The sequence below is a fragment of the Sorex fumeus genome, unplaced genomic scaffold, assembly GCF_029834395.1.
Source record: "Sorex fumeus unplaced genomic scaffold, SorFum_2.1 ptg000098l, whole genome shotgun sequence".
NCBI classification, from domain to species: Eukaryota; Metazoa; Chordata; class Mammalia; order Eulipotyphla; family Soricidae; genus Sorex; species Sorex fumeus.
The window spans coordinates 86,480,293-86,506,758 of NW_026606155.1; the positions used below are offsets into that span (position 1 = coordinate 86,480,293).

Genomic DNA, 26,466 nt, shown 5'->3' on the forward strand with positions numbered 1-26,466 from the left:
TACATCACCTTTACCTAGAACAGTAGTTCTTAACCCTAGCTACACATTAGAGTCAGCTGAGGTGTCTGAAAGTACCAATGCCTAGACCTCAGCCCAGAATTCTGAGCAAATGAATGAACATCTTAAGTCCTCACTGCTTCACGGAGCACCTACCTTCCCTAGAACTGAGCTGTGCTCTGTGCAAGAGACAAAGTGTTTGTAACTCATTACCTCTCTCAAAGAACGCATGGTCCACTTGGAGAAAGGTTTACATAGCCCCAAACCCAAAATAGTAGGAGCAAGCAACTTCTGAGAAAATTCAGGGGAATGACACTGTGTGGGGAGCAGAGAGACCTCAACAGGTTGTGGAACAGGGCCTCACTTCCCAGTGAATATAACTCTATGCTTGACACTTTTATGTAGTTCTGGCGCTATGGATACTGGGTGGACGTGGTTATCGATGACTGTCTGCCAACTTACAACAATCAGCTGGTCTTCACCAAATCCAACCACCGCAATGAGTTCTGGAGTGCTCTCCTGGAGAAAGCTTATGCAAAGTAAGGCAGCACTTTAGACTGTGAGGCAGGGCTGGAGGTAAGCAGTTGGGTTGCAAAATCCAGATGAGATCTCAAAAAGAGATCTCAAAATGTGTGTGTATGTGTGTAAGTGTGTAAGTGTGTGTGTGTGTGTTGTATAAAACTGTGACCCAAGTCTGGAGCTCATTTCTCCACTGCAGTACAAGGGCATCAGGGCATTATGGTACCTATCCGATTAGTTTACACAATGATGGAGAATTGGATGAGAAAACCTCATTGGACCCAAAGTAAAATTCTAGTGGCAGTAGTGCATGGGGGCATGTTTTGGGGAACCTTGTGACACTGGTCTTCAACCTTCCTTCAAGACTCCATGGTTCCTATGAAGCTCTGAAAGGTGGAAACACTACAGAGGCCATGGAGGACTTCACAGGAGGGGTGACAGAGTTTTTTGAGATCAAGGATGCCCCCAGAGACATGTACAAGATCATGAGGAAAGCCATCGAGAGAGGCTCCCTTATGGGCTGCTCCATTGATGTGAGTTTGGGGTACAGGGTGCGGGGCAGGGAATCAGTCAACTATTGGGAAGTATTTTACCCCACAGATTACCTCTTGGGGGATTTCCTGCCAGGACAAGGTGCATGCTTTGTTTGGGGGAAGCAGGATCTGGCCCTCAGCTTTGAAAATCAGGAACTTCTCTGGGGAGACATCCCAGGAATTTTCAGTTCAGAGATTAGGTCAGGACAGTCCAAACCCTGAAAGTTAGGTGGGAATGGGAGCAGAGTCCAGCCAGGGAGGCCCACTGGCTGGGGATGGTCAGTCCCAGTGAGACCCCAGGAGGCTGCTTATATTCTTGGCTGTGGACCTGAACCCCCTCAGCTCCCTAAGAAAGCCACCTACCAATTGAGCTCTGGTCATATGTTTCACTAGGGGTCATGGGGCTGGAGTTATAATCTGGGAGGAACTCAGCCTGTAACCCCCCTCTTGATACAGCAAAGTGGGAAGAACTGAGACCATAAGCAAGTGTGGGGAGAGGGCTTATGGGGATGGATGTAGGGGGGATGGGTGGTGCTGACTCACAGCTGCCTGGGGCCGCCCTAAATGGCTGTCCAAGGTGGATAACCCATTTGACTTTCCTATTGTGAGGAAAGGAGAGCCCAGGATCCCAGCTGAAATCTCTCCTTCCTTTCCCAATATCCCAACAGAGAGACAAGCTTGGGAAAATCAATTAGCACCAGGGGAGAGAGGGGGAAGGAAAAGAAAGGAAGGAAGGAAGGAAGGAAGGAAGGAAGGAAGGAAGGAAGGAAGGAAGGAAGGAAGGGTGAACTTTTTTACCCTGCTGTTCTCCATTCATCCTTTATTTTTTTCTCTTTTTCTCCCTTCCTGTTGTCTACTTCCTGTTCTTCACCCTCCTGGTCTGCTCTCTCCCTGTTCATCACTGCTCTGGTCCCACCCCTCGGGCCTCAGGATGGCACCAACATGACCTATGGAACTTCTCCCTCTGGGCTGAAAATGGGAGAGTTGATTGCGCGGATGGTGAGGAATATGGATAATGCACAACTTGGAGACTCAGACCTCCTCCCAGATGACAGAGCTACACGGGTGTGTACATCCCCAGGTGTCAAAATTCACTGTCTCTCTGCAGCCTGAGGGCTGTCTTGTCTGTGTGCTGTTAGACTCCCCTCCAGATGGCAACCCTGCCCCCCACACACCTAGACCTCCACCTGATTCCAGACTCCCGAGGAGGCAGAGAAGCAGGGTTTGGAGGGAAATCTGTGAGTGAGCGATTTTTCAACTTCCTGGGTTCAGGGAGTCTGTAATAAATTAACAGGCAGAAATAAAAGACTTCACTATTTCTTCCTCTCCTAACCTATCTATTCACTCAACACATAATTACTTATGAAGTCCCTACTAGGTGCTAATTTTTTTCTAGCATTACAGAAAAATTTCACCCCTTTGAATACAATTTTAGTAAACAAGAGAAGGACCTTTTTCTCATATCCTGCCCTTTCAAATGTGCATGTTTACTGAGCAATGCTGAACCATTTAGAAAAGCAGAGGGAAAAGAAACTGAGATGTTCCCCATCTGAAAAGATAGTGAGTTTTAGCATTTTGGAATCTATTCTTCTAGGATTTTTCTATGCATATGAAGAGCTGAGAGAATCCTTCCAGCACACATGGAGAGTGGGAAAGGTTGAGGTTTTAAACTGGCTGAAATTTGTGTTTTATTAGCAGTGATTTCATCATGCCCTTGAATACAATGTGGCTGAGAATAAAGGAATTGGTAAGAGTTAGCCCATTTAAAGACAATTTTCACAAAGGCATCATATAAACAAAATACTTTATTATGAGAAGCTTTTATTGGCATTGATTTGGTACAGCAAGCAGTTCTTATGACTTTGTCATCCTTTAATGCACTCATCAGACTGGTCATCTAAAAATTATAACACCTTGGGACCGTAACGATAGCACAGCCTTGCACGTGGCTGATTCAGGATCGATCCCTAGCATCCCATATGGTCGATCCCATCCCAAGCACCGCCAGGAGTAATTCCTGAGTGCAGAGCCAGGAGTAACCTCTGAGCATCGCCTCCAAAGCCAAAAAAAGATAAAAAGAATTATTACACCTCATCTATATATTTTGCAACTATACATACTTGTGAAGTATCTGTCGATGAAATTTAGATCTGTTGGGAGTAACATTGCCAGATCTATTTAGATTTTTCTCGTGTTTCTTAAGTCTACGAAGCAAATCGCAGCTTTATTTAAAACTTTCCTTTTGATTCCCTCTGAGAGTCAGACCTTTCCCTCTGAAGCTGTGGTCCAATCTGCTATTAGTGTCCAGAGCTTCACTTTAGTTCGCAGGAAGCAGCAACCTGCTCTGGAACTCACGGCCCTGTGTCGGTAGCTTTGGGTTTCCAGTGATATTAGTGGGAATCTGTTAAAATTGCTCACATCATTGTATATGTGCTTACACAGTGGAGTGAATAATAGTCAAACATAGCTCAAGATGAATGGTGCTGAGTTGAGTTGCCTTGATGGAGTTTGATTGGCTGGTGGGCATGGGCCCTTGAGGCCAGCGTGGACGTGGACATGCATCGGGAAAGTCAGACAGGCTGCTCCGAGTCTGACCATCAGGCTCTGGGCTTGGGAACCCGTGGACTGTGCCTTTTGGCTCAGTGGCCTCTGGGTCCAGTACTGCTGTGCTTGGCTCACAGTCTTGTGGCCATAGATTCACAAAGCTAATCCAGATATGGAAACTGGAATCGTTGGAAAGGTAATTTTTTTTTGGAGGGGTGAGGGTAGGGGGTGGTTGGGCTTTTTGTTTTGTTTTGTTTTTTTTTATTTGGGCTGGAGCGACAGCACAGCGGGTAGGGCATTTGCCTTGCATGCGGCTGACCCAGGTTCGGTTCCTCCACTCCTCTCAGAGAGCCCACAAGCTACTGAGAGTATCTCACCCTCACAGCAAAGCCTGGCAAGCTACCTGTGACATATTTGATACTCCAAACATAGTAACAACAAGTCTCACAGTTTGTTGTGAGATGTTACTGGTGCCCACTCAAGCAAATCGATGAACAAAACGGGAGGATAGTGCTAGTGCTACTGCTACCCTTAATCTAAAATTTTAATAATCTTGCCATTGTTCTGTATGTACTTCTTTGCAGGATGCTTTAGTCAGCAAGCTTTATCCTCTTTTTGTGGTGTTGGAGGTGGGACTTCCCTAGCAGTACTCAGGGGGCCGAGGGGCCAGTTCCAGTGGTACTCAGCCCTCCTGTGCAGGCCAGAGGATTCAGTGCTCAGGCCCAGCCATGTGATACTGATCCAACCTAGCAGCACTTGGGGCCATGAGACCCATATCTGCAGTATTCGGGAGTCATGTAGTGCCAGGGATCGAACTTGGGGCCTCCTTCATGTATGTTCCATCCCTTTGAGCTCTTTCCAGCACATAACATACCATGATGTTAAGAATATATAATGCTTATCATTTATTCTTAACATCCCAGTAAGAATCTTATTCTTAATGTGTCCCGCTGACATTTGTTTTGTAGCTTCACATGTTATCATTTATATATCCATAATCCTTATATTATATTATAAAATTGTGTCATCCCTCTCATTTTTGCTATTGTTTTTGGATGCTTTAACATACATCTCATTAGAGACCTCTCTGTGCCTGCTGGGAAGAATTCCTTAGAACAGAAAGCCAGCCCTGGCATTGCGGGGCTTTCTGGAGCCGTGCTCAGGGAATCAACTCATGGGGTTTCCCAGGTCTTTTCCAAGCACGCGGTAACCTCCTGCCCCACCAGTTCTCCCTTTCCAGGTCTGGAACCTAGGTCTGTGAGAACTGAGAACTGCAGGAGGCAAAGATGCCGGAAGCTCGGCCCCTCAGCCTAAAAAGGCTTCAGGGACTCCATAGCCCCGTGTGACTCCAGGAGCTCCTCCTGCAGTCACAAAATAGAATGCTGAAGATCCTGGAGATTTGGGGGTCCTCTTCCAGGGAGGTCCTGTGACTGCAACTTGGGGACCTCTGCCAGTGGAAGGGCCGGCACCCTGTGAGCCACGCTGCTCACACAGTCTTGTCCCAAAAGGACTCCTGTTCCTGCCTCCTCAGACTCTCCCAGCCTCATCACTCTCTTTTTTTTTCTTTTTGGGTGCACAGGGGTTACTCCTGGCTCATACACTCAGGAATTACTCCTGGTGGTGCTCGGGGGACCATATGGGATCCTGGGAATTGAACCCGGGGTCAGCCACGTATAAGGCCCTACCCACTGTGCTATCACTCCAGCCCAGGCCCCATCACTCTTGCTTTCTCTACCGACTTGTTTTCTGGGTAGCTATGGAGGTGGAGAAGGGATGTTAAAAAAAAAAAAAAGACTGAGGGCCAGAGAGGGCAGTGGTAGGGCACTTTCCTTGCATGTGGACCTGAATTCAAAGGACCCAGGGATGCTCAGGACTTACTCCTGGCTCTGCACTCAGGAATCACTCCTTATGGTGCTCAGGGGACTATATGGGATGCTGGGGATTGGACCTGAGTTGGTTGAGTACAAGGCAAGCACCCTACCCACTGTACTATCTCTCTAGCCCCTGGACTTTTTTTTAATACCCTCTTGGCATCAGCACTATATATAATTCCCTGAGCCCCAGCAGAAGTGATCTCTGAATACAGAGCCAGGATACACAGTTCCCCAGAAAATGAAATCCTGTGAAGTTGGTTCTGGGCTGCAAGACTCCGGCTCCCTCGCCCCTGACAGGCTGTTGGTATTTGCTCCACAGACAGTTGTTCCGGTTCAGTATGAGACAAGAATGGCCTCTGGCCTTGTGAAAGGTCATGCATACTCAGTGACGGGGCTGGACGAGGTAAGCCTGGGAGGGTGGGCAGCTTGGGGAGTTGCCAGGGAGGGACCCCTGAAGTCAGAACTTTGTGCTTTTGTGGATGAGGGGGGGCAATACCCAGAGATGCTCAGGACTTACTCCTGGCTCTGCACTCAGGAATCACTCCTGGTGGTGCTCAGGGGACTATATGGGATGCTGGGGATTGAACCTGAGTTGGTCGAGTGGAAGGCAAGCACCCTACCCACTGTACTATCTCTCCAGCCCCAGGACTTTGCTTTTTATGCCCTCTTGGCATCAGCAGAGCCTACCTCTGACCAGGGGATGCATTCAAGGCCAGGTGCCAGAGGCTGAAAGGGACCACTGGAACAGGATGGGGACTGCTGAGACAGGAAGGGAAGGATTTGGCATAAGATTAGCTCAATTGTCTTTCAATTTTGTGATGCAGATGGCAGTTTCCCCAGCATTGCCATGGGGCAGGTAGAAATTGCTTATATTTTAGAAAGTTAATTTCAGAGGCTCTTGTGATTCTCATCCTGCCCTGGTCCCATAGCCATAGTGTCATGCCCCTTCTAGGACATCTGGTCATGAGGAGAAAAGAAGCTCAACAGGCCTATTATTCTCGGATGGGTGGAGATGGCAGGATGGGCCCAGAGCAGCCACCCTCTGAACGGCCCGGGGAGGGTCTTCACTGTTTGTCACATGTCCACAGTCTCCCAAAACTCATCACAGGAAAACACTTCACAAGAACTGGCAAGAGCCAAGTCAGTTGTGAGGTCAAACCCTCACTCTGCCACCCACCAGGAACTTCCCACGGAGGTCTGTGACCTGAACCAGGCAGGACAAATCCCTCTGTTCCTGCCCTGTGGGAGGGACAGAGAAGATGCTTTTCCAGAAAGGTGAACCCCAAGACCCTGTTTTCCTTCCACCCACAGACTCTGTTCAAGGATGAGAAAGTGAAACTGGTGCGTCTGCGGAACCCCTGGGGCCAGGTGGAGTGGAACGGTGCCTGGAGCGATGGGTAGGCAGGGGACCTTGTGAGTGGGGGCAGTGGGGCCTGGGCACACAAGACTATTACAAGCACCTGATCTCAGATGAGCCTAAGGGACTGAGGAAGGGGCTCAGGGACGGCGTGCTCATCATCCTTACGGGAGGCTGTGAGGTGCAACCCTCAGCCATCGCAACAACAGCCACTGCAAAAGGGAAGGGGAGATACAATAAAACAGAATCACCCAAAACCAATCACCTGCAGAGCTAAGGAGGGCATAGCCGAGGGCTCTGGGCACCTCGTGGCATACTTAGCCAGTGCTAAAATGTCCTTTTCCTAGCTGGCCCCATAAAAAGGCATATAAGGGGCCACAGAGAGCATTTTACAGCTTTATCATCAAAAATGCAAGATTCAGGAGCACAGAAATAAAACACATGAAGGGTCCCACACAGTGTGTAGGCCACTTGCCTTCTATGTGGCTGACCCTGGTTCTATCCCTGGGCACCTCATAAGGATCCCTTGAGCCCTGCTAGGAGTAAGCCCTGAGCATAGAGGAAGGAAAGGAAGGAAGGAAGGAAGGAAGGAAGGGAGGGAGGGAGGGAGGGAGGGAGGGAGGGAGGGAGGGAGGGAGGGAGGGAGGGAGGGGAAGGGAAGGGAAGGGAAGGGAAGGGAAGGGAAGGGAAGGGAAGGGAAGGGAAGGAGGAAGGAAGGAAGGAAGGAAGGAAGGGAGGGAAGGGAGGGAGGGAGGGGAAGGGAAGGAAGGAAGGAAGGAAGGAAGGAAGGAAGGGAGGGAGGGAGGGAGGGGAAGAGAAGGAAGGAAGAAGGAAGGAAGGAAGGAAGGAAGGAAGGAAGAAAGGAAAGGAGGGAGGGAGGAAAGGAGGGAGGGAGGGAGGGAAGGGAAGGGAAGGAAGGAAGGAAGGAAGGAAGGAAGGGAGGGAGGGAGGGAGGGAGGGAGGGGAAGGGAAGGAAGGAGGAAGGAAGGAAGGAAGGAAGGAAGGAAGGAAAGGAGGGAGGGAGGAAAGGAGGGAGGGAGGGAGGGAGGGAGGGAGGGAAGGGAAGGGAAGGAAGGAAGGAAGGGAGGGAAGGGAGGGAGGGAGGGGAAGGGAAGGAAGGAGGAAGGAAGGAAGGAAGGAAGGAAGGAAGGAAGAAAGGAAGGAAAGGAGGGAGGGAAGGAGGGAGGGAGGGAGGGAGGGAGGGAGGGAGGAGGGGAAAACCACACATTCACACTGGACCACACATTCACCTGGTGAACATATTTTGAACAGGTATAAGCAGTAGGTTCTGGTCTGGGCGGTGGGTGCTGACGCCTGTCCTCTGCTGCCTCCAGCAGATACCTGGCTGCCTCCTCTCCGCCATGGGGTGAATCCCTCATTCCTTGGTGCCAAGGACAGGCTGGGCCTGGACACTGAGACATGAACACAGAGGCACAGGCCCTGCTTGTCTGTAGATTCAGTGGGAATAACAGACAAGAAAACATTAATATACAGTGAGAGAAGGGTGGAGGGAGCGTGTAGGGGACCCCTACACACATACCTAGTTTCAACCTGACATGAAGGAAAGTTTGCCTGGAGAACATGGCACTGCTCTGGGCCCTGGGCTTCTCCATGCCACTGGCCAGAGTCCAACAGGGTGGGACCCATGCTCTCCAGGCTCACAACTTGGTGTCTAGCCTTAACTCATTTCTTGCCAAAGTCTTCCTTACAGGGACTGCTGAGAAGGGGCAGACTAGGCTTTGATCTCTCAAAAACACCCCTCTCCCACCCTCCTCACTCTGCTCTCAGCACTTTCTGTCTCCTCCAGCCTCTAGTCTACTCCAATCCTTCTACTGTCTACTGTCTACTCCAATCCTTCTACTGTCTACTGTCTACTCCACTCCTTCGACTCCAGTCCTTTCTCAGTTCCTCTCCTGCTCCCCAGCAGCCTGAAACTAATGATCTCCATTTCCTCCCTCTTAATGAAGAGCACAAAACCTCCCATTTAGAAATGTTAAGGCTATTTCCTGGGATGGCAAAAAAGAAAGGAGATGTTGACATGCTCGGTATAGTATAGCAATAATAGAACAGTGGGTGGGATGCTTGCCTACCAAGCAACTGACCCAGCTTCAGTCTCCGGCATCCCATATAGTCCCCTGAGCACCACCAGGAGAAATTCTTGAGTGCAGAGCCAGGAGTAATCCCTGAGCATCGCTGGGTATAGCCCAAAATATGGAGGGGGGGAAATAAAATAAATTTTATATAAGTAAAGCTGTGAGTTTTTAATCGCGTGTTGGCCCTGGTTTTGCATGCATGATGCTTCCTTTACTGCTCCTGGCAGCCGGAGGCCCAGTGAGTAGGTGGTATAATCACTCCCCCTGTGCTGCTGAAAAAACAGAAACTGGGAGTAGTTAAGTGACTTGCCCAAGGCTACAATGCTAATACTGGCATTCTTAAATTGGATCGCAGCTTATTTCCAGAGCCCAAGAAATATTCTTTAATATGATGACTCAGGCAGTGCAATTTGTGTTAATTAAGTCACATTCAAGTGTGAGCCACTGGTGGTACGCACAGGTGTCAGGATGAAGTGTAAGGAGGGGAAGATTCAGCCCTGATCAACTTACTCAAGGCATCTGGCCCAGATCCCCGAGGCAGGTACACATCAGCACAGGCTGCAGCTGGAAGTTGGATTGCAATTTCCCACTTCTCTGCTGCCTCCTGACCCCATCCACAAATAGGCTTTCCCGTCCTTCCCTGATTTCTGCATTTTCCTTCCAGTTGGAACGACTGGAGCTTTGTGGACAAAGAAGAGAAGGCGCGTTTGCAGCACCTGGTTACTGAGGATGGCGAGTTCTGGTGAGTCCCTAACCCAGTGGGGCAGGCAGGTGACAGGGAGTTGAAATTTTCAGACTTCCCGAACTCAGCTTCCAGCTTCAGCAGAGCAGGGCCCGTTCGCCTTCTCCAGCCAGAGGCCCAGGTGTTGCGCCCAAGTTCTTCCAAACTCAGTGAGAACCGCTGAAGCCAAATGGGAGAGACGGACAAGAAGCTTTCCACGTCCTCCCTAAATGTCATGCAGTGGGTCAGGGCCTCTTATCCTCAAGAAATGACTCAAGGATTACAATCACGTTTGTACCCTGAAACTACATGCCAGTGTGTCAATTAAAAGCAGTCAAGATGAACTGCAATAAACCAAATGTTTGGAATAAACCAAAACATTGCCTCGAGGCCTAAAGAGATATGAGGGGAACGAGATATGGTTACAGTCATATTGTCGAAAGGGAGAAAATGATTTATTTTCCACTGCTCAGGGTCAGGACACACATTCCTGGAACTTACCAGGGAGCCTGATTGGCTTCTGGCGAAGTTCAGGGACTAGCAGGGAGTTAGTGTCAACACATAGATGCAGAGCGAGCACTGATGGGTGCCTGTAAATCTCAGGGACAAACTTTTTGTTTTGGCTTTTTGGGTCACACCTAGCAATGCACAGGGTTTACTCCTGGCTCTGAACTCAGGAATTACTCCTGGCGTTGCTCAGGGGACCATACGGGATGCTGGGGATTGAACCTGAACTGGTCAAGTGAAAGGCAAGCACCCTAGTCACTGTACTATCTCTCCAGCCCCCAAAACTTTTTTGTTGTTATTTTGGTTTTTTGTTTTTTGTATCCCATCAGGTGGCACTCAGGGATTGCACCTGGTTCTGCACTTAGGAATCACTGGCAGTGCTCGGGGGACTATATGGGTATAGAACCAGGTCAGCCACATACAAGACAAATGCCCTCCCTGCTCTGGCCCCAGAGACAGACATTCAATCCTCATTGGATCCTACAGTACACAGTATGAGGCTGAAGTTTTCTTTACCAATTCAATATTATTGCAGTCTCTACAAAATGGGGTTTAACACAGAGAGGAGGAAATTCTAGAAGATTCTGTCAGGGCGCTGTGCTGACTGACTGACCTGGGACCAGGCCAGCTTGGCGGAGCTCCTGCCTCCCCATGCCAGGCACCTCGCTCCAGCCACCAGCCCCTTCTCACAGCAGCTCTCTGACTGAGGCTGATGTTTCCTCTGTGTCACCCTCCACCACCTTCACATAATTTCTAAGCCTTCAAGCCCCTTCTAAAAGGAATCTTTTTTCAGATTCCCTGGTTTTCCTAAGTAAAAGGGTGAATACATTTGTAACTATAACTACTACCTTTATGATTGCTTACTTGCCTTTCTACACTCTCCCCTCCTTTTCCCTGGGCCAGTGCAGTACCTGGGGCCCATTTGTGAGGAACACGGCAACCTTTCAGAGAAACAGTCACTGTTCAACTCTCCCCTCCCCTCAAGGGAGATGCGTGGAGTAGTCATGATTCTTTGGGGGGTCACACCTGGTGATGCACAGGGGTTACTCCTGGCTCATGCACTCAGGAATTACTCTTTGCAGTGCTTGGGGGACCATATGGGATGCTGGGAATTGAACCCAGGTTGGTCATGTGCAAGGGAAATGCCCTACCCACTGTGCTATACTCCAGTCCCTAGAGTCCTGATTGACTAGACGAGATGAGAGTTTGGGATGAGCATATCAGAATTGACAGTACTTACCCTCACCAGGGCTGAAGCGATAGCACAGCTGGTAGGGCATTTGCCTTGCACACAGCCGAGCTGGCCGACCTGAGTTTGATTCCTCTGCCCCTCTCAGAGAGCATGGCAAGCTACCTGTAACATATTCAATATGCCAAACACAGTAACCACAAGTCTCACAATGGAGACGTTACTGGGCCCGCTCAAGCAAATTGATGAACAATGGGAGGACAATGCTACAAGTGCTACCCTCACCAGGAGGGGCAGGTGCTTTGTGGACTGTGATGCTGATGTTGCTCAAGCACTGTGCCGGGGTCTGCAGCTGTCCTCCTTAGCCCTTCCCTACAGCTCTGAGTAGCTCTCTCCTACCTCCTTCTAGGATGTCCTACGATGATTTCATCTACCATTTCACAAAACTGGAGATCTGCAACCTCACAGCCGACGCCCTGGAGTCTGACAACCTCCAGACCTGGACAGTGTCTGTGAATGAGGGCCGCTGGGTGCGGGGCTGCTCCGCTGGGGGCTGCCGCAACTTCCCAGGTAGGGCATGCTCCTGAAGGGGGAGGGCCAGGGAAGGGCAGGCCCCGGGTAGCATGGCCTGACAGCATTCACTCAGTGTCTGTGAAGCACCACCCCCCCGACACACACATACACACACACAGTCTATTCTGGGGCGGAAAACGCCATATTCAACAGTTTGCAACAGGGACACTGTTAGACCAAGAGGGACGGGAGGGTGAGGGAGTGGCTCTGCAACCCTTCATGCCGAAGTCAGAAGCTTCGGAGGTTAGGGGAAGGAGGGATGAAGATTTAGGGGAGAGAATTGTGAGTAGGGTGGGAAGGAAGAATGGAGACTTTGGGGGCCTGGGAGGATGGTGTTAATGTTAATAAAAGGCACAAAAGGAAAAACTCAAGTGTTTGTTTTTGGTGGGATTGGCTGTGGGTTTGTAGGGAGAGTAGTTCACATTAGGGCATGGGAAATTTGAAATACCCGGGGAAAATGTGTACGAGTTGGAATCACAGATTAGATAGCTTGGTTATATGACTGAGCTAGATAGTATTTGAGAGAGGGAGGGAGGGAGGGAGGGAGGGAGGAAGGAAGGAAGGAAGGAAGGAAGGAAGGAAGGAAGGAAGGAAGGAAGGGAGGGAGGGAGGGAGGAAGGAAGGGAGGGAGGAAGGAGAAATGGAGGAAGAGAGGGAAGGAGGGAGGGAGGGAGGGAGGGAGAGAGGGAGGGATTCAAAGAGAGACTGAGGCAGGGACACATGGATGAGGTGTAATCAGTGTGTGAGGAGCAGCTGAAAGTGGAAGTGGGTGAGACAGCCTGGGGTGAGGGCAGAATTAGAGGGTGAAAGAAGAGGTTAGGACCACTCCCCAGAGACCAGCAGCATTTTTAAAATTTTATTTTTATAAAGTTGTTCACAATAGTTCATTACAGATTATATTCAAACACCAATCTCACCACCGTGCACCATCCCATCAATCATAAGAGGAAAGTGTGTGAAGATTGTTGTATTTCATCCTGGAGCCATTTAAGCCCTTGTATAAAAGATTACAAACATATATGTTAAACCCAAACAAATGTATGCTACTTCAGGTCCATCAGTGGACCAGCAGCATTTAAGAGGCCTGTCAGAAAGTGGAGCCTTGAGCACAGACTGAGGAGGAAGGAGGAGGCTGGGAGGGGTCGTGGGGAGCGCGAAGACCCTCTGAGCCTTCCCTGCTGTGGCCTCATCCCAGTCATCACATAATCAGACCTTCTGCACCGTGGCTGCCTTATTTGTTAAGAGAAAGAGCCAAGGGGCCCTGCCTCCCTCCCTTCCTGCACACACCTCTTTTCCTTTTGGAAGCACAGACACTTTCTGGACCAACCCCCAGTACCGCCTGAAGCTGCTGGAGGAAGACGACGACCCTGAGGACTCTGAGGTGATCTGCAGCTTCCTAGTGGCCCTGATGCAAAAGAACCGGCGCAAGGACCGCAAGCTAGGGGCCAATCTCTTCACCATTGGCTTCGCCATCTATGAGGTGCCCACACCCCGATCACTCCTGTCAGCGAGACACACTCTGATGGAGGAGGCTCTCGGGAGACATTCAGAGGGTCCCCCGGTCCCCTCCACCCCAGTTCCTGGCATTAGCATCCCTTAGGCCTCTGTCATGAGGAACAAAGGACTGGGGAGGAGGGCTGGAGCGAGGCTGTTCCATGAGCACGAGGGGGGACCTCCAGGAGTCGCAACCCATTTTCAGGCATTTCCTTCCTGCAAGTCTTTGATGAGGCTTTTATGCCTCGTCTTCTTTTTCTTTCTCTCCTCTAGGTCCCCAAAGAGGTACAGCAGTGGCCGCTGCTGGCAGTGGAGTACCGTATAGTTCCTGGGGTCTTGAGTCCTGGGTTGCCTATGGGGACAGGGTGGGCGGCAGGACTCAGCGAGGAGAGGAATCTTGTCACAGGCCCCACCTCTAGTGTGTGAGGAGCCTCATCAGTTGTGTGAAACCCCCCACCCCATACCTCGAGGCGCCTACTCTCCTATACCCCAGTACCCCCCACACGGTGTCTCACGTCCTCACAGTGTCAGGGGGATACTGCTGAGGGACGTTTCCCTCTGTGGAGGAGGAGACACTTCCCTCCAGCAACAGCAAGGACCTCCTGTCTCCCTGGGGCTCAGCCTGGCCTGGAGGAGATTTGGAGGTGATGCAGTGGTGGTAAGTTCCCTGAGGGGGAGAGACAGACCTGAATCACTTCAGAAGGGGAAGAGGAAAGGGGGCAGACGGTGCCAGGGAAGGGGGCGCTCTCAGGCTCGGTAGGACAGGCTCAGGCTAGCGGCTCTCACCCCGCAGATGCATGGGAACAGGCAGCACCTGCAGAAGGATTTTTTCCTGTACAATGCCTCCAAGGCCCGCAGCAGAACCTACATCAACATGCGGGAAGTGTCGGAGCGCTTCCGCCTGCCTCCCAGCGAGTACGTCATCGTGCCCTCCACCTACGAGCCCCACCAGGAGGGAGAGTTCATTCTCCGGGTCTTCTCAGAGAAGAGGAACCTTTCTGAGTGAGTCCCGGCCTGGCTGCCTCTGCTCATTCCCAAAGCCCGCAGGACCCAGAGGGGTGCTCGGTGGGTCCCACAGAGGAGGCCAAGGCCATACGGAGGAGGCCAGGGCCTCTCCCACAAGCCCCCTCCCCCACTTATTGAGCATCTGCTATGCTCCAGACACCTCTTCAGTTGCTGAGGATAGAACAGAGGATGGAGCAGAAACACTGCCGTAACAGGGATGGCGCCTGACATTCTAGCATGAGATAACATAGATAGGAAAAGATCTGTCTAGGGGCCTAAGCAATAGTACAGTGGGTAGGGCCTTTGCCTTGCATGCAGCCAATTCGGGTTCAATCCCCAGCATCCTATATAGTCCCCCAAGCATTGCCAGGAGTAATTTCTGAGTGCAGAACCAGGAGTAACCCCTGAGCATCACTGGGTGTGACCCAAAAAAGCAAAAAAAAAAAAAAAAAAAAGATGAAGAAAAGATCTATCTATTTATCTGTGCCCCTCCAACACACACACACACACACACACACACACACACACACACAAATATGGGGAATAAAACAGTAGGAAAGAGGGCTAGCAACTATTAGGGTGATAGGGGTGATTGAACTTGTGGGTAGGGAGTCTAGGCAAGCCAGCCAGGCACTTTTAACCCTCATGGCCACCCCAGCTAAATCCCAAGGCTCTGCCATGCTGCCCTCAATCCTAAGAGGGACTCAGGTCCAGGGGATGAAGTGAGCCCTGCCTTTGGGGAGCTCTAGACAGAGCCAGCAATGACTGGGTGGCTGCTCAGCATGGCACTGCATGGTCCCCTGGGGTGGAGAATCTCAGTTACTGGGGTTCTTTGAGGTCAGACCTGACTCGTGTGATCTGAGCAAGTTCTGTGCTTTCTACTGGCTCCTGGCAACCCTGAGACCCCAATGTTTTGTGTTCCTCACAGGGATGTTGAAAACACTATCTCCGTGGACCGTCCAGTGGTGAGTAGTTTGGCTCTTATGTGGAGGAAGGTCCAAAGGGTCACCTCCCCCCCAGCCAGGCAAGGAGCAGGGGTGGTAGAAGGGAGACAGGAATGTGAGGTGAGCAGTGACTCCATGTCCTTGCACCTTGTTTTGTGGGACTGGGAATAATGACTGGGCCCACAGGCCTGTGACCATTAAATAGGTCCATGGTTGGAAGTACAGAAGAATCCTAGAAGCACTGTAGCACTGTCCTCCCATTGTTCATCGATTTGTTCGAGGGGGCACCAGTAACGTCTCCATTTTGAGACTTCTTGTTACTGTTTTTGGCATATTGAATGCACCACAGGGAGCTTGCCAGGCTCTGCTGTGTGGGTAGGATACTCTCGGTAGCTTGCCAGGCTCTTCGAGAGGGACATAGGAATCGAACCCAGGTCGGCTGCGTGCAAGGCAAATGCCCTAACCACTATGCTACCACTCCAGAAGGAATCCTAGAAGGAATCAGCAATTTGATTAGTCAAGGGTAGAACCACAGCTACGGCAGTGATGGGAGAGCAGCCTCTAATCTAGGCACATGAAGCACTGTCTCACATAGGGAGAAGACAGCAGACCAGCTCTGCAGCCACTGGACAAGTCATGTAACCCTTGGGCTCATTTTGCTACTGTGTAAAATATAGAGCCAGATAGAATACAGGAGGTAGGGGCCCTGTCTTACATTCAGCTGCAGATCCCTGGAATACCTTGATCCCTCGACCACCACTGGGCGAGATCTCCAAGCACTAACAGGTGTGGCCCAAATCCCTCCCCAAATAGTACCTAGACCTTACAAGGCTTTTGTGAGGTTTGACTCAACACACATGTGTGAAGCCTGGGCCCAGCACAGGCTCTCAGATAGGGCTTATTCTTCATGCTTAGCATCTTACAAGGTCCTTCTCACACATACCTCTCATGGATTGATCTGAGATACAATAAGATTTGGAGGGATGGGACTTGTAGGAGAGATTGTTGGGACCACATCCAGAAATGCTCAGGGGTTACTCCTAGTTCTGCCCTCAGGCATCACTCCTGGCAGTGCTCGGGGAACTATATGAAATGCCAGGAATGAACCTGAGTTGGTTGTGTGTAAGGCAAGTGCCTTACCTCTTGTACTATCACTCCAGCCCAAATAAGGCTATTTAGAAAAATTTTTTTTAATTTAAAGGGATATAATCAAACCCTTGACTTCACCCATGCAGTACAAGTGCTCCATCATAGAGCCACATCCTCAGCCCTGCAATAAAGTTACTGTCCCTGGTTTTCAAGTAAGCAAGTTGTGGCCCCGTGGGGTTAAAAGGCAAAGGTGGATTCACATCCAGATCTGGCCACCACCCCAGTTCCATACTGGGGACAGTCTCCAGGGATGTGAGACCCAGAGCTGGAAGCACAGAATTGGGCTGTACTGGGGTCTCTGTGCTTGCTTTGGGCTCTGGATTCTGGTTAATAAAGGCCTTCATGCTCTGCGGGTGGATCCCAGGAGATGGCAGACACCTCTGCCTTAATCTGTCTTCTGGGTAATGACACTCATGGCACTAAACCATTCTGTGCCCCGGCCAGATGTCCAAGTGCCCCTGACTAGCCACAGATGCAGGTCTTATTGACGGGCACTCAGCTCTATTCTTAACTTCAGACTTGGCAGACTATCAGGAGCTGCAGTCTCAGAAGCTACTGGGAGCATATCTCACGATAATTCAATTACAAAATTAACCAAAAGAAAAGGAAAGAAAAAAAAGAAAGAAAGTACCACAATGTCTGCGTGAGCAGGATTGTGCAACTGTCTATTAAAGACTTGTTATAAAAGTAAATAAACACTATCCACAGCCATTGTAACTTGGAATGTTAAGTTCTTCAGATGCCTTACTATTACACACTATGTATATTTAATACTAAGTATGTTCCTACTATTATAGTAGTGACTATAATATAGGAACTTAAGACTTTGGAATCAAGGTTCAACATGTGGTTCACATTGAACCATAAATTTTTGTCAAGGACATTAAGTAATTCTATTTCTAGTGCTCATTAAATAATTAGAAAGAAAATGAACAATTTGTAAAAAGAAACTAATGGGAATGGCACGTCACCTAACTGAGGAGAGGGGGCAGGGATGGGGATTTTGGTGTCCTGATATGGACATTAATGTCAGAAAGACAACTGGAGTGGCCAGTGTCTGCTGTGATCTTGTGATGATACTCAGGGAAGTCAGGGACAGTCCATAGCTCTTGCCACTCCACAGTCATTGCTGCGGGTGGCTTCTCACTTCACAAAGGAAGCCCCAAACCAGCTTTTCCAGATGAAGCCTTTCTAGAGTAAATATTTGCTCAGGGGGCAGAGAGCTAGCTCAGCTGGCTGAGCACATGCTTTGCATGCAGGAGGTCTGCGTCCAACCCATGGTCCCCTGAGCTCAGCAGGAATGACCCCTGAGCACAGAATTGGGAGTAGCCTCCAAACACTGCTGGGTGTGGCCCCCAAACAAAAAAAGACAAAAATAAATGTTTACTTTAACATAGGGCTGGAGCAATAGCACAGCAGGTAGAGCATTTGCCTTGCATGTGGCCAACCCAGGTTCGATTCCTCCGCCCCTCTTGGAGAGCCCAGCAAGCTACCGAGAGTATTCCGCCCACACGGTAGAGCCTGGCAAGCTGCCTGTGACGTAGTATTCAATATGCCAAAAACAGTAACAACAAGTCTAACAATGGAGACATTACTGATGCCCGCTCAAGCAAATCAATGAACAACGGGAGGACAGTGCTACCGTGCAGTGATACTTTAACATAGAAAAAAGAAAATGAGTACTAGGGCTAGAGAGAGCGTGTGACTGACAGGGCTCTTGCCTTGCACACAGCCAACCTGAGTTCCCAATTTCCAGCACCACAAACAGTCTCCCGAGACCCACCAGAAGTGATTCCCGAGCACAGAGTCAGGAATAAGCCCTGAGCACTGTCAGGGATAGCCTCCCCCAAAAAACAAACAACCCCGCAAAAAGAGCATATGCTCCACACGCTGCCTTATACTGCTGTGTTTCTGCTGGTCGGTTTTCTTCCCTTCTATTCCAGGCCAAAAGCAACAACACAGGAGGTGGAGAGATAGCAGAGATTACAACTCACACCATGCACATAGCCAAACAGTTTGATCCCTGGCACCTCATATGATTCCCCATATAGTTCCCCCCTCATGCACCACCAGGGGTCACCCGGGTACAGCTGGATGTAGCCCAAACCCAGTAAACACAAAACTCTGAAGTCCTGCTTTAGTTGAGCCTTAGTAGCGTTTCAGTACTATCATTAGGCAGCATAAAGCCTTAGCCAGAAGATCCTTTTCGAGGCTGTGTCCACAGCAGCCTTGGGACCTGGAAAACCCCCTTGTCCCATCACCGTCTGAGTCCCTCCTAGCTCCCTATGTCCCAATTTCTGAACCTTGGGAACCTTACCCCAAGCTGAGGACCAGGTGACAGGGAAGTGAAACACTACCATATCACTAATTCTGGGTTTACTGCTTCCTTTCTCTGTGCAGAAAAAGAAGAAAGCCAAGGTGAGTGTAAGGGGGTGAGCGCTGAGCGCCCTCTCAATGCATGCAGGTGCGGGAGCGAGCAGCTGCATCTCTGCGCTCTACACTCTTACCCTCCAGCCTCCAGCTCCTGTCCCTGGGCCCTGCTTTTGTACCAGTGACCACTAACCTGCGCCAGAGTCACCCCCAGGTGCTGCCCATGAGTTAACTCCAGGAGAATGCGCTACTGGTAGCCCCTGCACTTCATTAACCCGCCCAAGGCTACACAGACAAGTGACAGAGCCAACATCAGCTTGGTGGCCTCTGCTGTGTCACTCACATGGATAGGGAGGGAGAGGACAGCAAAACTAGTGAAAATGGGAGCGGGGTGTGTGTGGAGGGGTGGGGGGTGTAAAAGCCCAAAGAAAACTTCTCAGAAGTGTGCTTGGCTCACTTGAGCCATTCCTGAAGGGCCTGTTCCTCAGGACTGTGAGACAGCTGGGGAGGGCAGGTGTGCTGACACTGGCCCTCTGCTCAGTGGACAGGATGCCTCCTTCTCCTTCCTTATTTTCCTGCCTTCTCTCCACTCCTCATCTCCCTGCTCAGACTTCTGGGAAGGGGTGGGAGAGGCTGCCTGGGGGACTAAGCCCCAGACAGGGTCTTATTCTGGGTAAAGCCTCTTGCCCTTTTAGGGCAGTGAGCACTCACGCGGAACCTGGGCCCTTTCCAAATCATGGGCCCTTCCTCAGTTTGCTACTTGTGTCCCGATGGAGCAGGGGGATGGGGAACAATCGTCCCCAGGCCCCAGAGGAATGGCTCAGCTCCACAGATTAAGTGGGAGGGAATGAGTGTTCTTGCAACAGCACCCGCTCCTCACAACTTGGGTAGTTGTTGTCCTCCTCTAACTCTGGGTGCCTCCAACAGCCCCTTTGGGGGTTCCTGGGTACCACCCTCTGCTCTAAGGCCTCCATTGCTAACAGTGACCAGAGAAGAGCCTCTCTGGGGCCTCGAGCAAAGCACTCACTGGGTAGCAAGCATAGTTCTCTGTTGAGTTGGGGAACTCGAGACAACTCCAACTCCCTCTAACTCCGCTATTGTTCCATTTACCCCGTAACTTCCCCCATGGTCTCCAAGGCAGGGAAGTCCCAAAGAACGGGCATCCTGGCCCCTCAGAAGGTCAGAGATGACTGACATTCAGGAACCTTTCAGCCCTCAGAGCAATTAGCCACAGGCCATGGAGGTTTTAGGGTGATGAAGGATCCATGGGGGTGGAGGGGTTCCCAAATGGGCACAACTTAGAGTGCCTACCATACTGTACCCGCACCTCTGCCCTTCAGCCCCTGCACCCCACCTTCCTTTGGCTTCCTTTGGCTTGGACAGCACCCCGGGAAGTCCTTTGTCCCCTCCTCAACTGCATGAGCATGTCTTGGAATATTTCTGTCATCTGAGGAGTGCCTTGAATGTTCTCAGGGTACAGTTTTTCCATTTTTTATCTCACTGATCTCCATAAGGAGAGTAAGACAGGCATTAGCACCCCCAAGTAACACATGAGTAAACAGAGGCTCTTTCCCTTTGACGAAGCCATTAGCCAAAGGCATTTTTTCCCCTTAAATCTGTTCTTTGCAGAAATGGGTTGGAAGTAGCTGTCATACTGATACAGGAAACAAGCAGGGGAGGAGTGCCGGTGAGGGAAACAAGCTCTGCTCTCTTCTTCACACATACTCTCTTAAATGACTCTATACTGTCAGGCTTTGAGGCTTTGGGGAAATTCAATTTGACAGTGTTTCTAATTTGATGGGAAACAAGGCCACAGAGTGTTTTTAGACCACTTTACTAAATCATGCCACTCTGGTGCATTCTTAGCATGTTCAGATCCTAGCTGACTTATTCTTCCTAACTCCAAGGAGGGAGATAGGAACTGAGGTCCAGAGAGATCCAGCATCTTCCCCAAGTTTCTTGGCTTGTTAATGGCAGAACGCAGAGCTTGAGCCAGAGCTTGAGTGAACAACTGCTCTCCTGCTCCCTGAATAAAGCTGCTCTCGGGGAGGGAGGCTGCCTCCTCCCGCTGTGCTCCTCCCTCTGCCCAGGCTTCTCCCCATGCCTGAGCCCCTCCCCGACCTGTACTCTCCCTCCCTGTGCTCCCCCATCTGAGCTCCTCCCCAACCTGTGCTCCTCCCTCACCGGCACTCCACCCCCTGCCTGTGCTCCTCCCTCCGCCTGCCAACCATGTTTCCTCCCTGCACCCTCCCATTTCCATCCTCTCTCCAGCCCATCATCTTCGTTTCGGACAGAGCAAACAGCAACAAGGAACTGGACACAGAGGAGGGCAAAGACAAAACAAGCCCCGATAAACAAGAGAAATCCCCACAGGTTTCTGAGCATGTGGCTTAAATGGGATCAGCATGCAAATGGGGTCCTGCTAAGCCCTCGGGTTGCATGGGCACTGGGGGCCCACGGAGGCAGGGTGTCCCTTTGTCACCTAGCAGTGTAGATCGGTGCTGCTGGCATTTTCTGTCATGTTTTCAACTTAAGGCTGTGGCTTGGCTGATTGTCTCAGAGGCCAATGGCTTCTTCACAGCCACCATCCCACCCTGGGCCCGGGAAGAACAAAAAGAAGTGTCCCGCAGGAGCCTCGCTAGCTGGAGAGAGGATGGAAATGGGAGGGTGCGGGGAGGAAACATGGATGGCAGACAGAGGGGAAACATGGATGACAGGGGGAGCCAAGAGTCAGCTTGGGACCCACCTACATGTTCTGTTGCCTGAGGTCACTGATATTGGGGTGGAGGACCAAAAAATGGCAGCAACTAAGGGGACTCCCATCCAAATGGGAGTCACGCAGAGTTCAGGGGATGGCCAAGTCCACTGGCCACACAAAGCTTGGTGGCAGCAGTGAAGGGTAAGTCCCCAGCAGACTCAAGGCGTCGCCTCCAGCCCGGAGCTTTACCCAACCCAGGATGCTCCGGCTCTGAGCCGACAGCCAGGGAGACTGAAGGGCCCATCCCTGCTTGTCCTGCTGGGGCTCATGTGTGTTATACCCAGGCCCAGCCAGTGTGGGGGGGGATGGGGGTTGTAGCCCGTAGGGAAAGAAGAGAGGATGCCCAGAAGCCAAGAGATTTGCCTGCACCCAGAGCCCAGCCAGGCCCTCCAGCTCTTTCACCCAAAGGGAATTTCCTTCTCTGGATTTCAGAAATGAGAATGCTAAGAAAAGGGGTACGGGGGAGGGGATGGTGAGGAAGGAGGAGAATAGTGTGGGGGAGGGAAGGACATGGGGGAAGCAAGTTGGCGATAACTTGAGAGCCCTGGTCAGGGGTCTTGGTCATTTTGGTGATGTGGGGGGAGGCACCTGCACCAAAACCATGAGTCAGCACAAGTGCAAGCATGTGACCCAAAGCACTGTAATTTTTTAAAACACGAGTTTGCTAAGGAGGCAGGTGGGTGGGGCCTGGGGTTACTGGTGGGGAGTTTGGAGTTGAAACATTAGAAGCCTGAAACTGTTATCAGAAAGTTTATAGATTGTGGTGAATTTTAGAAAATAATTTAAAAGAAATGTTCTTAGCCCATCTCCTGAGCACCAAGAACTTCTTTTGTACTCCACAGATGCGACCTGATAGCTCTGAACAGGAGAGTGACGAGCAACAGCAGTTCCAGAACATCTTCCGGCAGATTGCAGGGGAGGTGAGGGCTCAGGCCAGGCCCCTGCCCCAGCTCCCGGGCTCAGCTTCCAGCACAGCTCCGAGGCCCAGCTCCTAGCCCAGCTCCCAAGCTCAGCTCCCAGCCCAGCTCCCAAGCCACCTGCAGACTCAGCTCCCAGCCCAGCTCCCAGACAAGCTCCCAGGCTCAGCTCCCAGCTCACATCCCGGCCCAGCTCCCCAGCCTGGCGAAACACTCACATGGTCAGCAATGTCATTCTAGAGAGGAAATCAGTGGCACTTTTGATCAGAATGCATCATCCACCCAGGGGGAACAAATCAAGGCCATGAAGCCTGAGCCTCAGGTCCCCCGCTGCCACGTGTCTTGCTCTGAGGAGCTCCGAGGAGGCAGCGGCCCTGGCCCCCTGGCTCCACTTGAGCGAATGCGTGTCTCGCTTCAGTGGAGCCAGTTGTCCTCTCTCCCGTTCCAGGACATGGAGATCTGTGCCGATGAGCTCAAGAACGTCCTTAACACTGTGGTGAACAAACGTGAGCTGCTGGGGGGCAGGAGCAGGAGGGGCCCGGAGCTGGGCTGGCACCCCCTCACTCTCCCCACGCCTCCCAGATAAAGACCTGAAGACGCTGGGCTTCACTCTGGAGTCGTGCCGCAGCATGATTGCGCTCATGGATGTATCCTTCCCACCCGTCACCAGCTGCCAGCAGCCTGCAGGAGCCAGAGCATGAGGGGCACCCAGGAAGGCAGCGGGGTACAAAGCCATGCATGAGGAGAGATGTCAAGGATCCAGAGCAGGGGCTGGAGTGATAGCACAGCGGGTAGAACGTTTGCCTTGTATGCGACCCAGGTTCAATTCCCAACATCCCATATGGTCCCCCGAGCACTGCCAGGAGCAATTCCTGAATGCACATCTGGGCTGGAAGGGGGCAGCAGAAGAACATAGGGACTCGCAAAAGCCCCACAAAGGCAAACAGGGCTGAGGAGACAGGCGCCCTGCATTGGGGGGGAAGGGGGGATGGCACTAACTTTGGCACTAGAGTTGTTGGGGGATTGAATAATAGGCCAGCATGAGGCATTGGATTCCCCCCCCCCCGACACCAACATCCTTCCTATGGGACCCCCTTCCCCGCAGAGCCCCCTAGAAACCTCATGCTGGGGGGTTTCGCTCTGTGCTGTTAGCCCTGACCTTCCTCCAGACGGATGGCTCTGGGAGACTGAATCTGCAAGAGTTCCATCACCTCTGGAACAAGATTAAGGCCTGGCAGGTGGGGAGAGGGGATGACCCATGGCTGGGAGGACTCAAGTGATTCAGGGGCTTCATGGTATGATCTTAGTCCTCTAATTTTCTCTTGCCAGAAAATTTTCAAATGCTATGACACAGACCATTCTGGCACCATCAACAGCTATGAGATGCGCAATGCAGTCAATGATGCAGGTGCTGAGAAACAGAGGGGTGGGCGATGGGGATGGAGCTGGAGGGGAAAAGGAATGTAAGGGGAGGACCAGGCCTTGAGGGCCCAACCAGAGGATCAGAGAGAAAGGGACCCCGGCATTCCTTTCCCAGAAGCAGGGTCTAAGGACTCCGGCCCTCTCTCCTCTCTTGCATGTTCCTCCTGCAGGGTTCCACCTCAACAGCCAGCTCTACGACATCATCACCATGCGGTATGCGGATAAACAAATGAACATCGACTTCGACAGCTTCATCTGCTGCTTTGTCAGGCTGGAGGGCATGTTCAGTACGTAGGAGAACCCTCCTGGCCACTCCTGCCCTTCCAAGAACCCTCAGTCCAATCTTCTTCCCATCCACTAGGGCCAGAGAGAGCTCAGTGGGCTGGAGTTCAGGCCTTGGGTTTTTTTTTTGGGGGGGGGGTCACACCTGACAATGCACAGGGGTTACTCCTGGCTCTGCACTCAGGAATTACCCCTGGCAGTGCTCAGGGGACTATCAAACCTGGGTTGGCCGCGTGCAAGGCAAATGTCCTACGTGCTGTGCTACTGCTCCAGCCCCAAGTTCAGGCTTTGTGTATGTTTGGAGTTGAACCCCAGAACCACTGATGTGGCTCTAAAACTAACAAAAAGAAATTCTCACCTACTTCATCCAGGTTGAACAAAGGCAAAGGCTCAGAACAGGGTGGCCGAGGGTGACTGGTGACCTATCTGGCATATTTATATGCTGGAGAGTCCCTTAGCACAAGGTCCTCTTAGGTTGCTACTAGGACTGAGTGGGGCTGGGCCCATGCATAGCATGCAGAAGGCCTGAGCACTGCCAGGAGTGACCCTGACCACAGAACTGGGAATAGCCTCTGAGGAGGACTGGGTCTGGTCCAAGACAAAGAAAGAGCTCCAGCAGTGGAGGGGAGAGTACAGTAACTGCTCTCTGGCTTGTGCATTTGTCCACACAGGAGCCTTCAATGCATTTGACAAGGATGGAGACGGGATCATCAAACTCAACGTTTTAGAGGTAAAGAAAGCAGCAGGGCCAGACCGATAGTACAATGGGTACGGCGTTTCCCTTACACATGGCTGACCCGAGTTAAATCCCTGGCACCCCAGGAGTAATTCCTGAGTGCAGAGCCATTAGTAACCTCTGAGCTTCGGTGGGTGTGACCCAAAAGCCCCCCCCCCAAAAAAATAAATAAAAATAAAAGCAGCAGCAGAGAGGGAGGCAACCCACTGCGTACAGCTCAGTTCGGAATGTCTTAAGAGTGTGGTGAGGAAGCAAGTCTAGAGGGGAGCAGGAATGTGGTACCAGGCACTGTGTATGGGGGAGCCCTCCAAGGGGGTCTCAAGCCCCAGGACTTTCCAGACCGCTTCATAGACAGTCCCCGCCACTGTCCAACCTGCTGGGCTCACTTGCATTCTGACCGTGGAACTTCTTCTTTCAGTGGCTGCAACTCACCATGTATGCCTGAACCAACTGACCTCATCCAAGCCCAGGCAGGATTACCCCAACTTCAACGTCACCCAACATAGCCAGTCACTCGCCTGAAAGGACATGGGAGCTGCAGCCCAGGAGGCCTCCAGGAGCCTCACAGGTCATATTCATCCTCTAAGTCTCTCTTTACTGGGCCTCAGAGCTTCAGTCTCCCAAGCCCCAGCTGGCCTTTTAGCTGAGGAATGAGGCAGGAATAAGTTTTGTCCCTGTGCCACTGAGTGGCAGGTGTCTATCTGCAATGGCTTGTGGCTGGCCCAGCTGAGACTGGTTTGGAATCTAAGTGACCTCAGCTCTGATAAAACAAAGGCTCCTCCTGAACTTATCTAGCCCTACGCAGCAGCATTTGCTAATGGCACTGGGCACTGCCCTCTGTCACCGTCACGCTTTCCCACCCATGGGACAAAAACCAAATAAGAATTTGGTTCTGCCTTAGGATTTTAGGAGCTGTGCTAGAGCTATAAAGCTCAGTGAAAGAGCACTGGGCTGGGCATTTTTGGTTGTCTAACGCCTCAGTTCTGTTGCAGTCTGAACAAAAAAATTGGTCTAAATAAAAGTATGTGTATGACTGATTTAATTGCGGTATTTGTTGTTTGGGCACAGCTGAAAATGTTCAGGGTTTATTTATAACTGATTCTGAACTCAGGGATCACTACTGGTGGGTTCAGGAGAACATATGGGGTGCTGTGGATCAAACCTGGGTCCACTGCATGAAAGGCAAGCACCATATCTGCTGTACTATCGCTCCAGCCCATTTGTGGTTTGTTTGTTTCACATGGCTTTCTCACATTTGTGCAGTTGCCACAGCAGGGCTGAAGAGTGCCCAATCTTAGAGTCTACTATGAAGCGTACAACCCTTGTTTCAAATGGAAAATGCACATCGCACAGAAGAAATCAGAAGCCCCCCTTAATTATGCTTTTTGCTATTTCTTGAGCCTTGGAATTTCTCACATGAGGAGCAGAGAATAGCTGTTCATACGAAGAACATCAAGGTTAAGTGGTGCCTTGCACTGGAGG

At 51.1% G+C, this 26,466-nt stretch overlaps 1 protein-coding gene across 3 annotated transcripts in view; it reads left to right on the forward strand.

The window, feature by feature from the left end:
- Window positions 1-25,429, forward strand: part of CAPN3 (calpain 3) — a 42,398-nt gene extending 16,969 nt beyond the window's left edge. The window contains exons 4-24 of one of the 3 annotated variants that reach the window (XM_056134276.1): window positions 403-536; window positions 881-1,049; window positions 1,980-2,114; window positions 5,787-5,870; window positions 6,779-6,864; window positions 9,582-9,659; window positions 11,744-11,904; window positions 13,218-13,387; window positions 13,675-13,686; window positions 14,195-14,403; window positions 15,335-15,371; window positions 18,900-18,917; window positions 21,141-21,242; window positions 22,470-22,547; window positions 22,993-23,050; window positions 23,127-23,191; window positions 23,714-23,782; window positions 23,874-23,952; window positions 24,137-24,253; window positions 24,920-24,978; window positions 25,403-25,429. In XM_056134276.1, coding sequence (XP_055990251.1) covers window positions 403-536; window positions 881-1,049; window positions 1,980-2,114; window positions 5,787-5,870; window positions 6,779-6,864; window positions 9,582-9,659; window positions 11,744-11,904; window positions 13,218-13,387; window positions 13,675-13,686; window positions 14,195-14,403; window positions 15,335-15,371; window positions 18,900-18,917; window positions 21,141-21,242; window positions 22,470-22,547; window positions 22,993-23,050; window positions 23,127-23,191; window positions 23,714-23,782; window positions 23,874-23,952; window positions 24,137-24,253; window positions 24,920-24,978; window positions 25,403-25,429 — 1,947 coding nt within the window. The remainder of the gene's footprint in view (window positions 1-402; window positions 537-880; window positions 1,050-1,979; window positions 2,115-5,786; window positions 5,871-6,778; window positions 6,865-9,581; window positions 9,660-11,743; window positions 11,905-13,217; window positions 13,388-13,674; window positions 13,687-14,194; window positions 14,404-15,334; window positions 15,372-18,899; window positions 18,918-21,140; window positions 21,243-22,469; window positions 22,548-22,992; window positions 23,051-23,126; window positions 23,192-23,713; window positions 23,783-23,873; window positions 23,953-24,136; window positions 24,254-24,919; window positions 24,979-25,402) is intronic. The other 2 variants (XM_056134275.1, XM_056134277.1) reach the window with 2 other exon arrangements.
- Window positions 25,430-26,466: the final 1,037 nt, after the last annotated feature.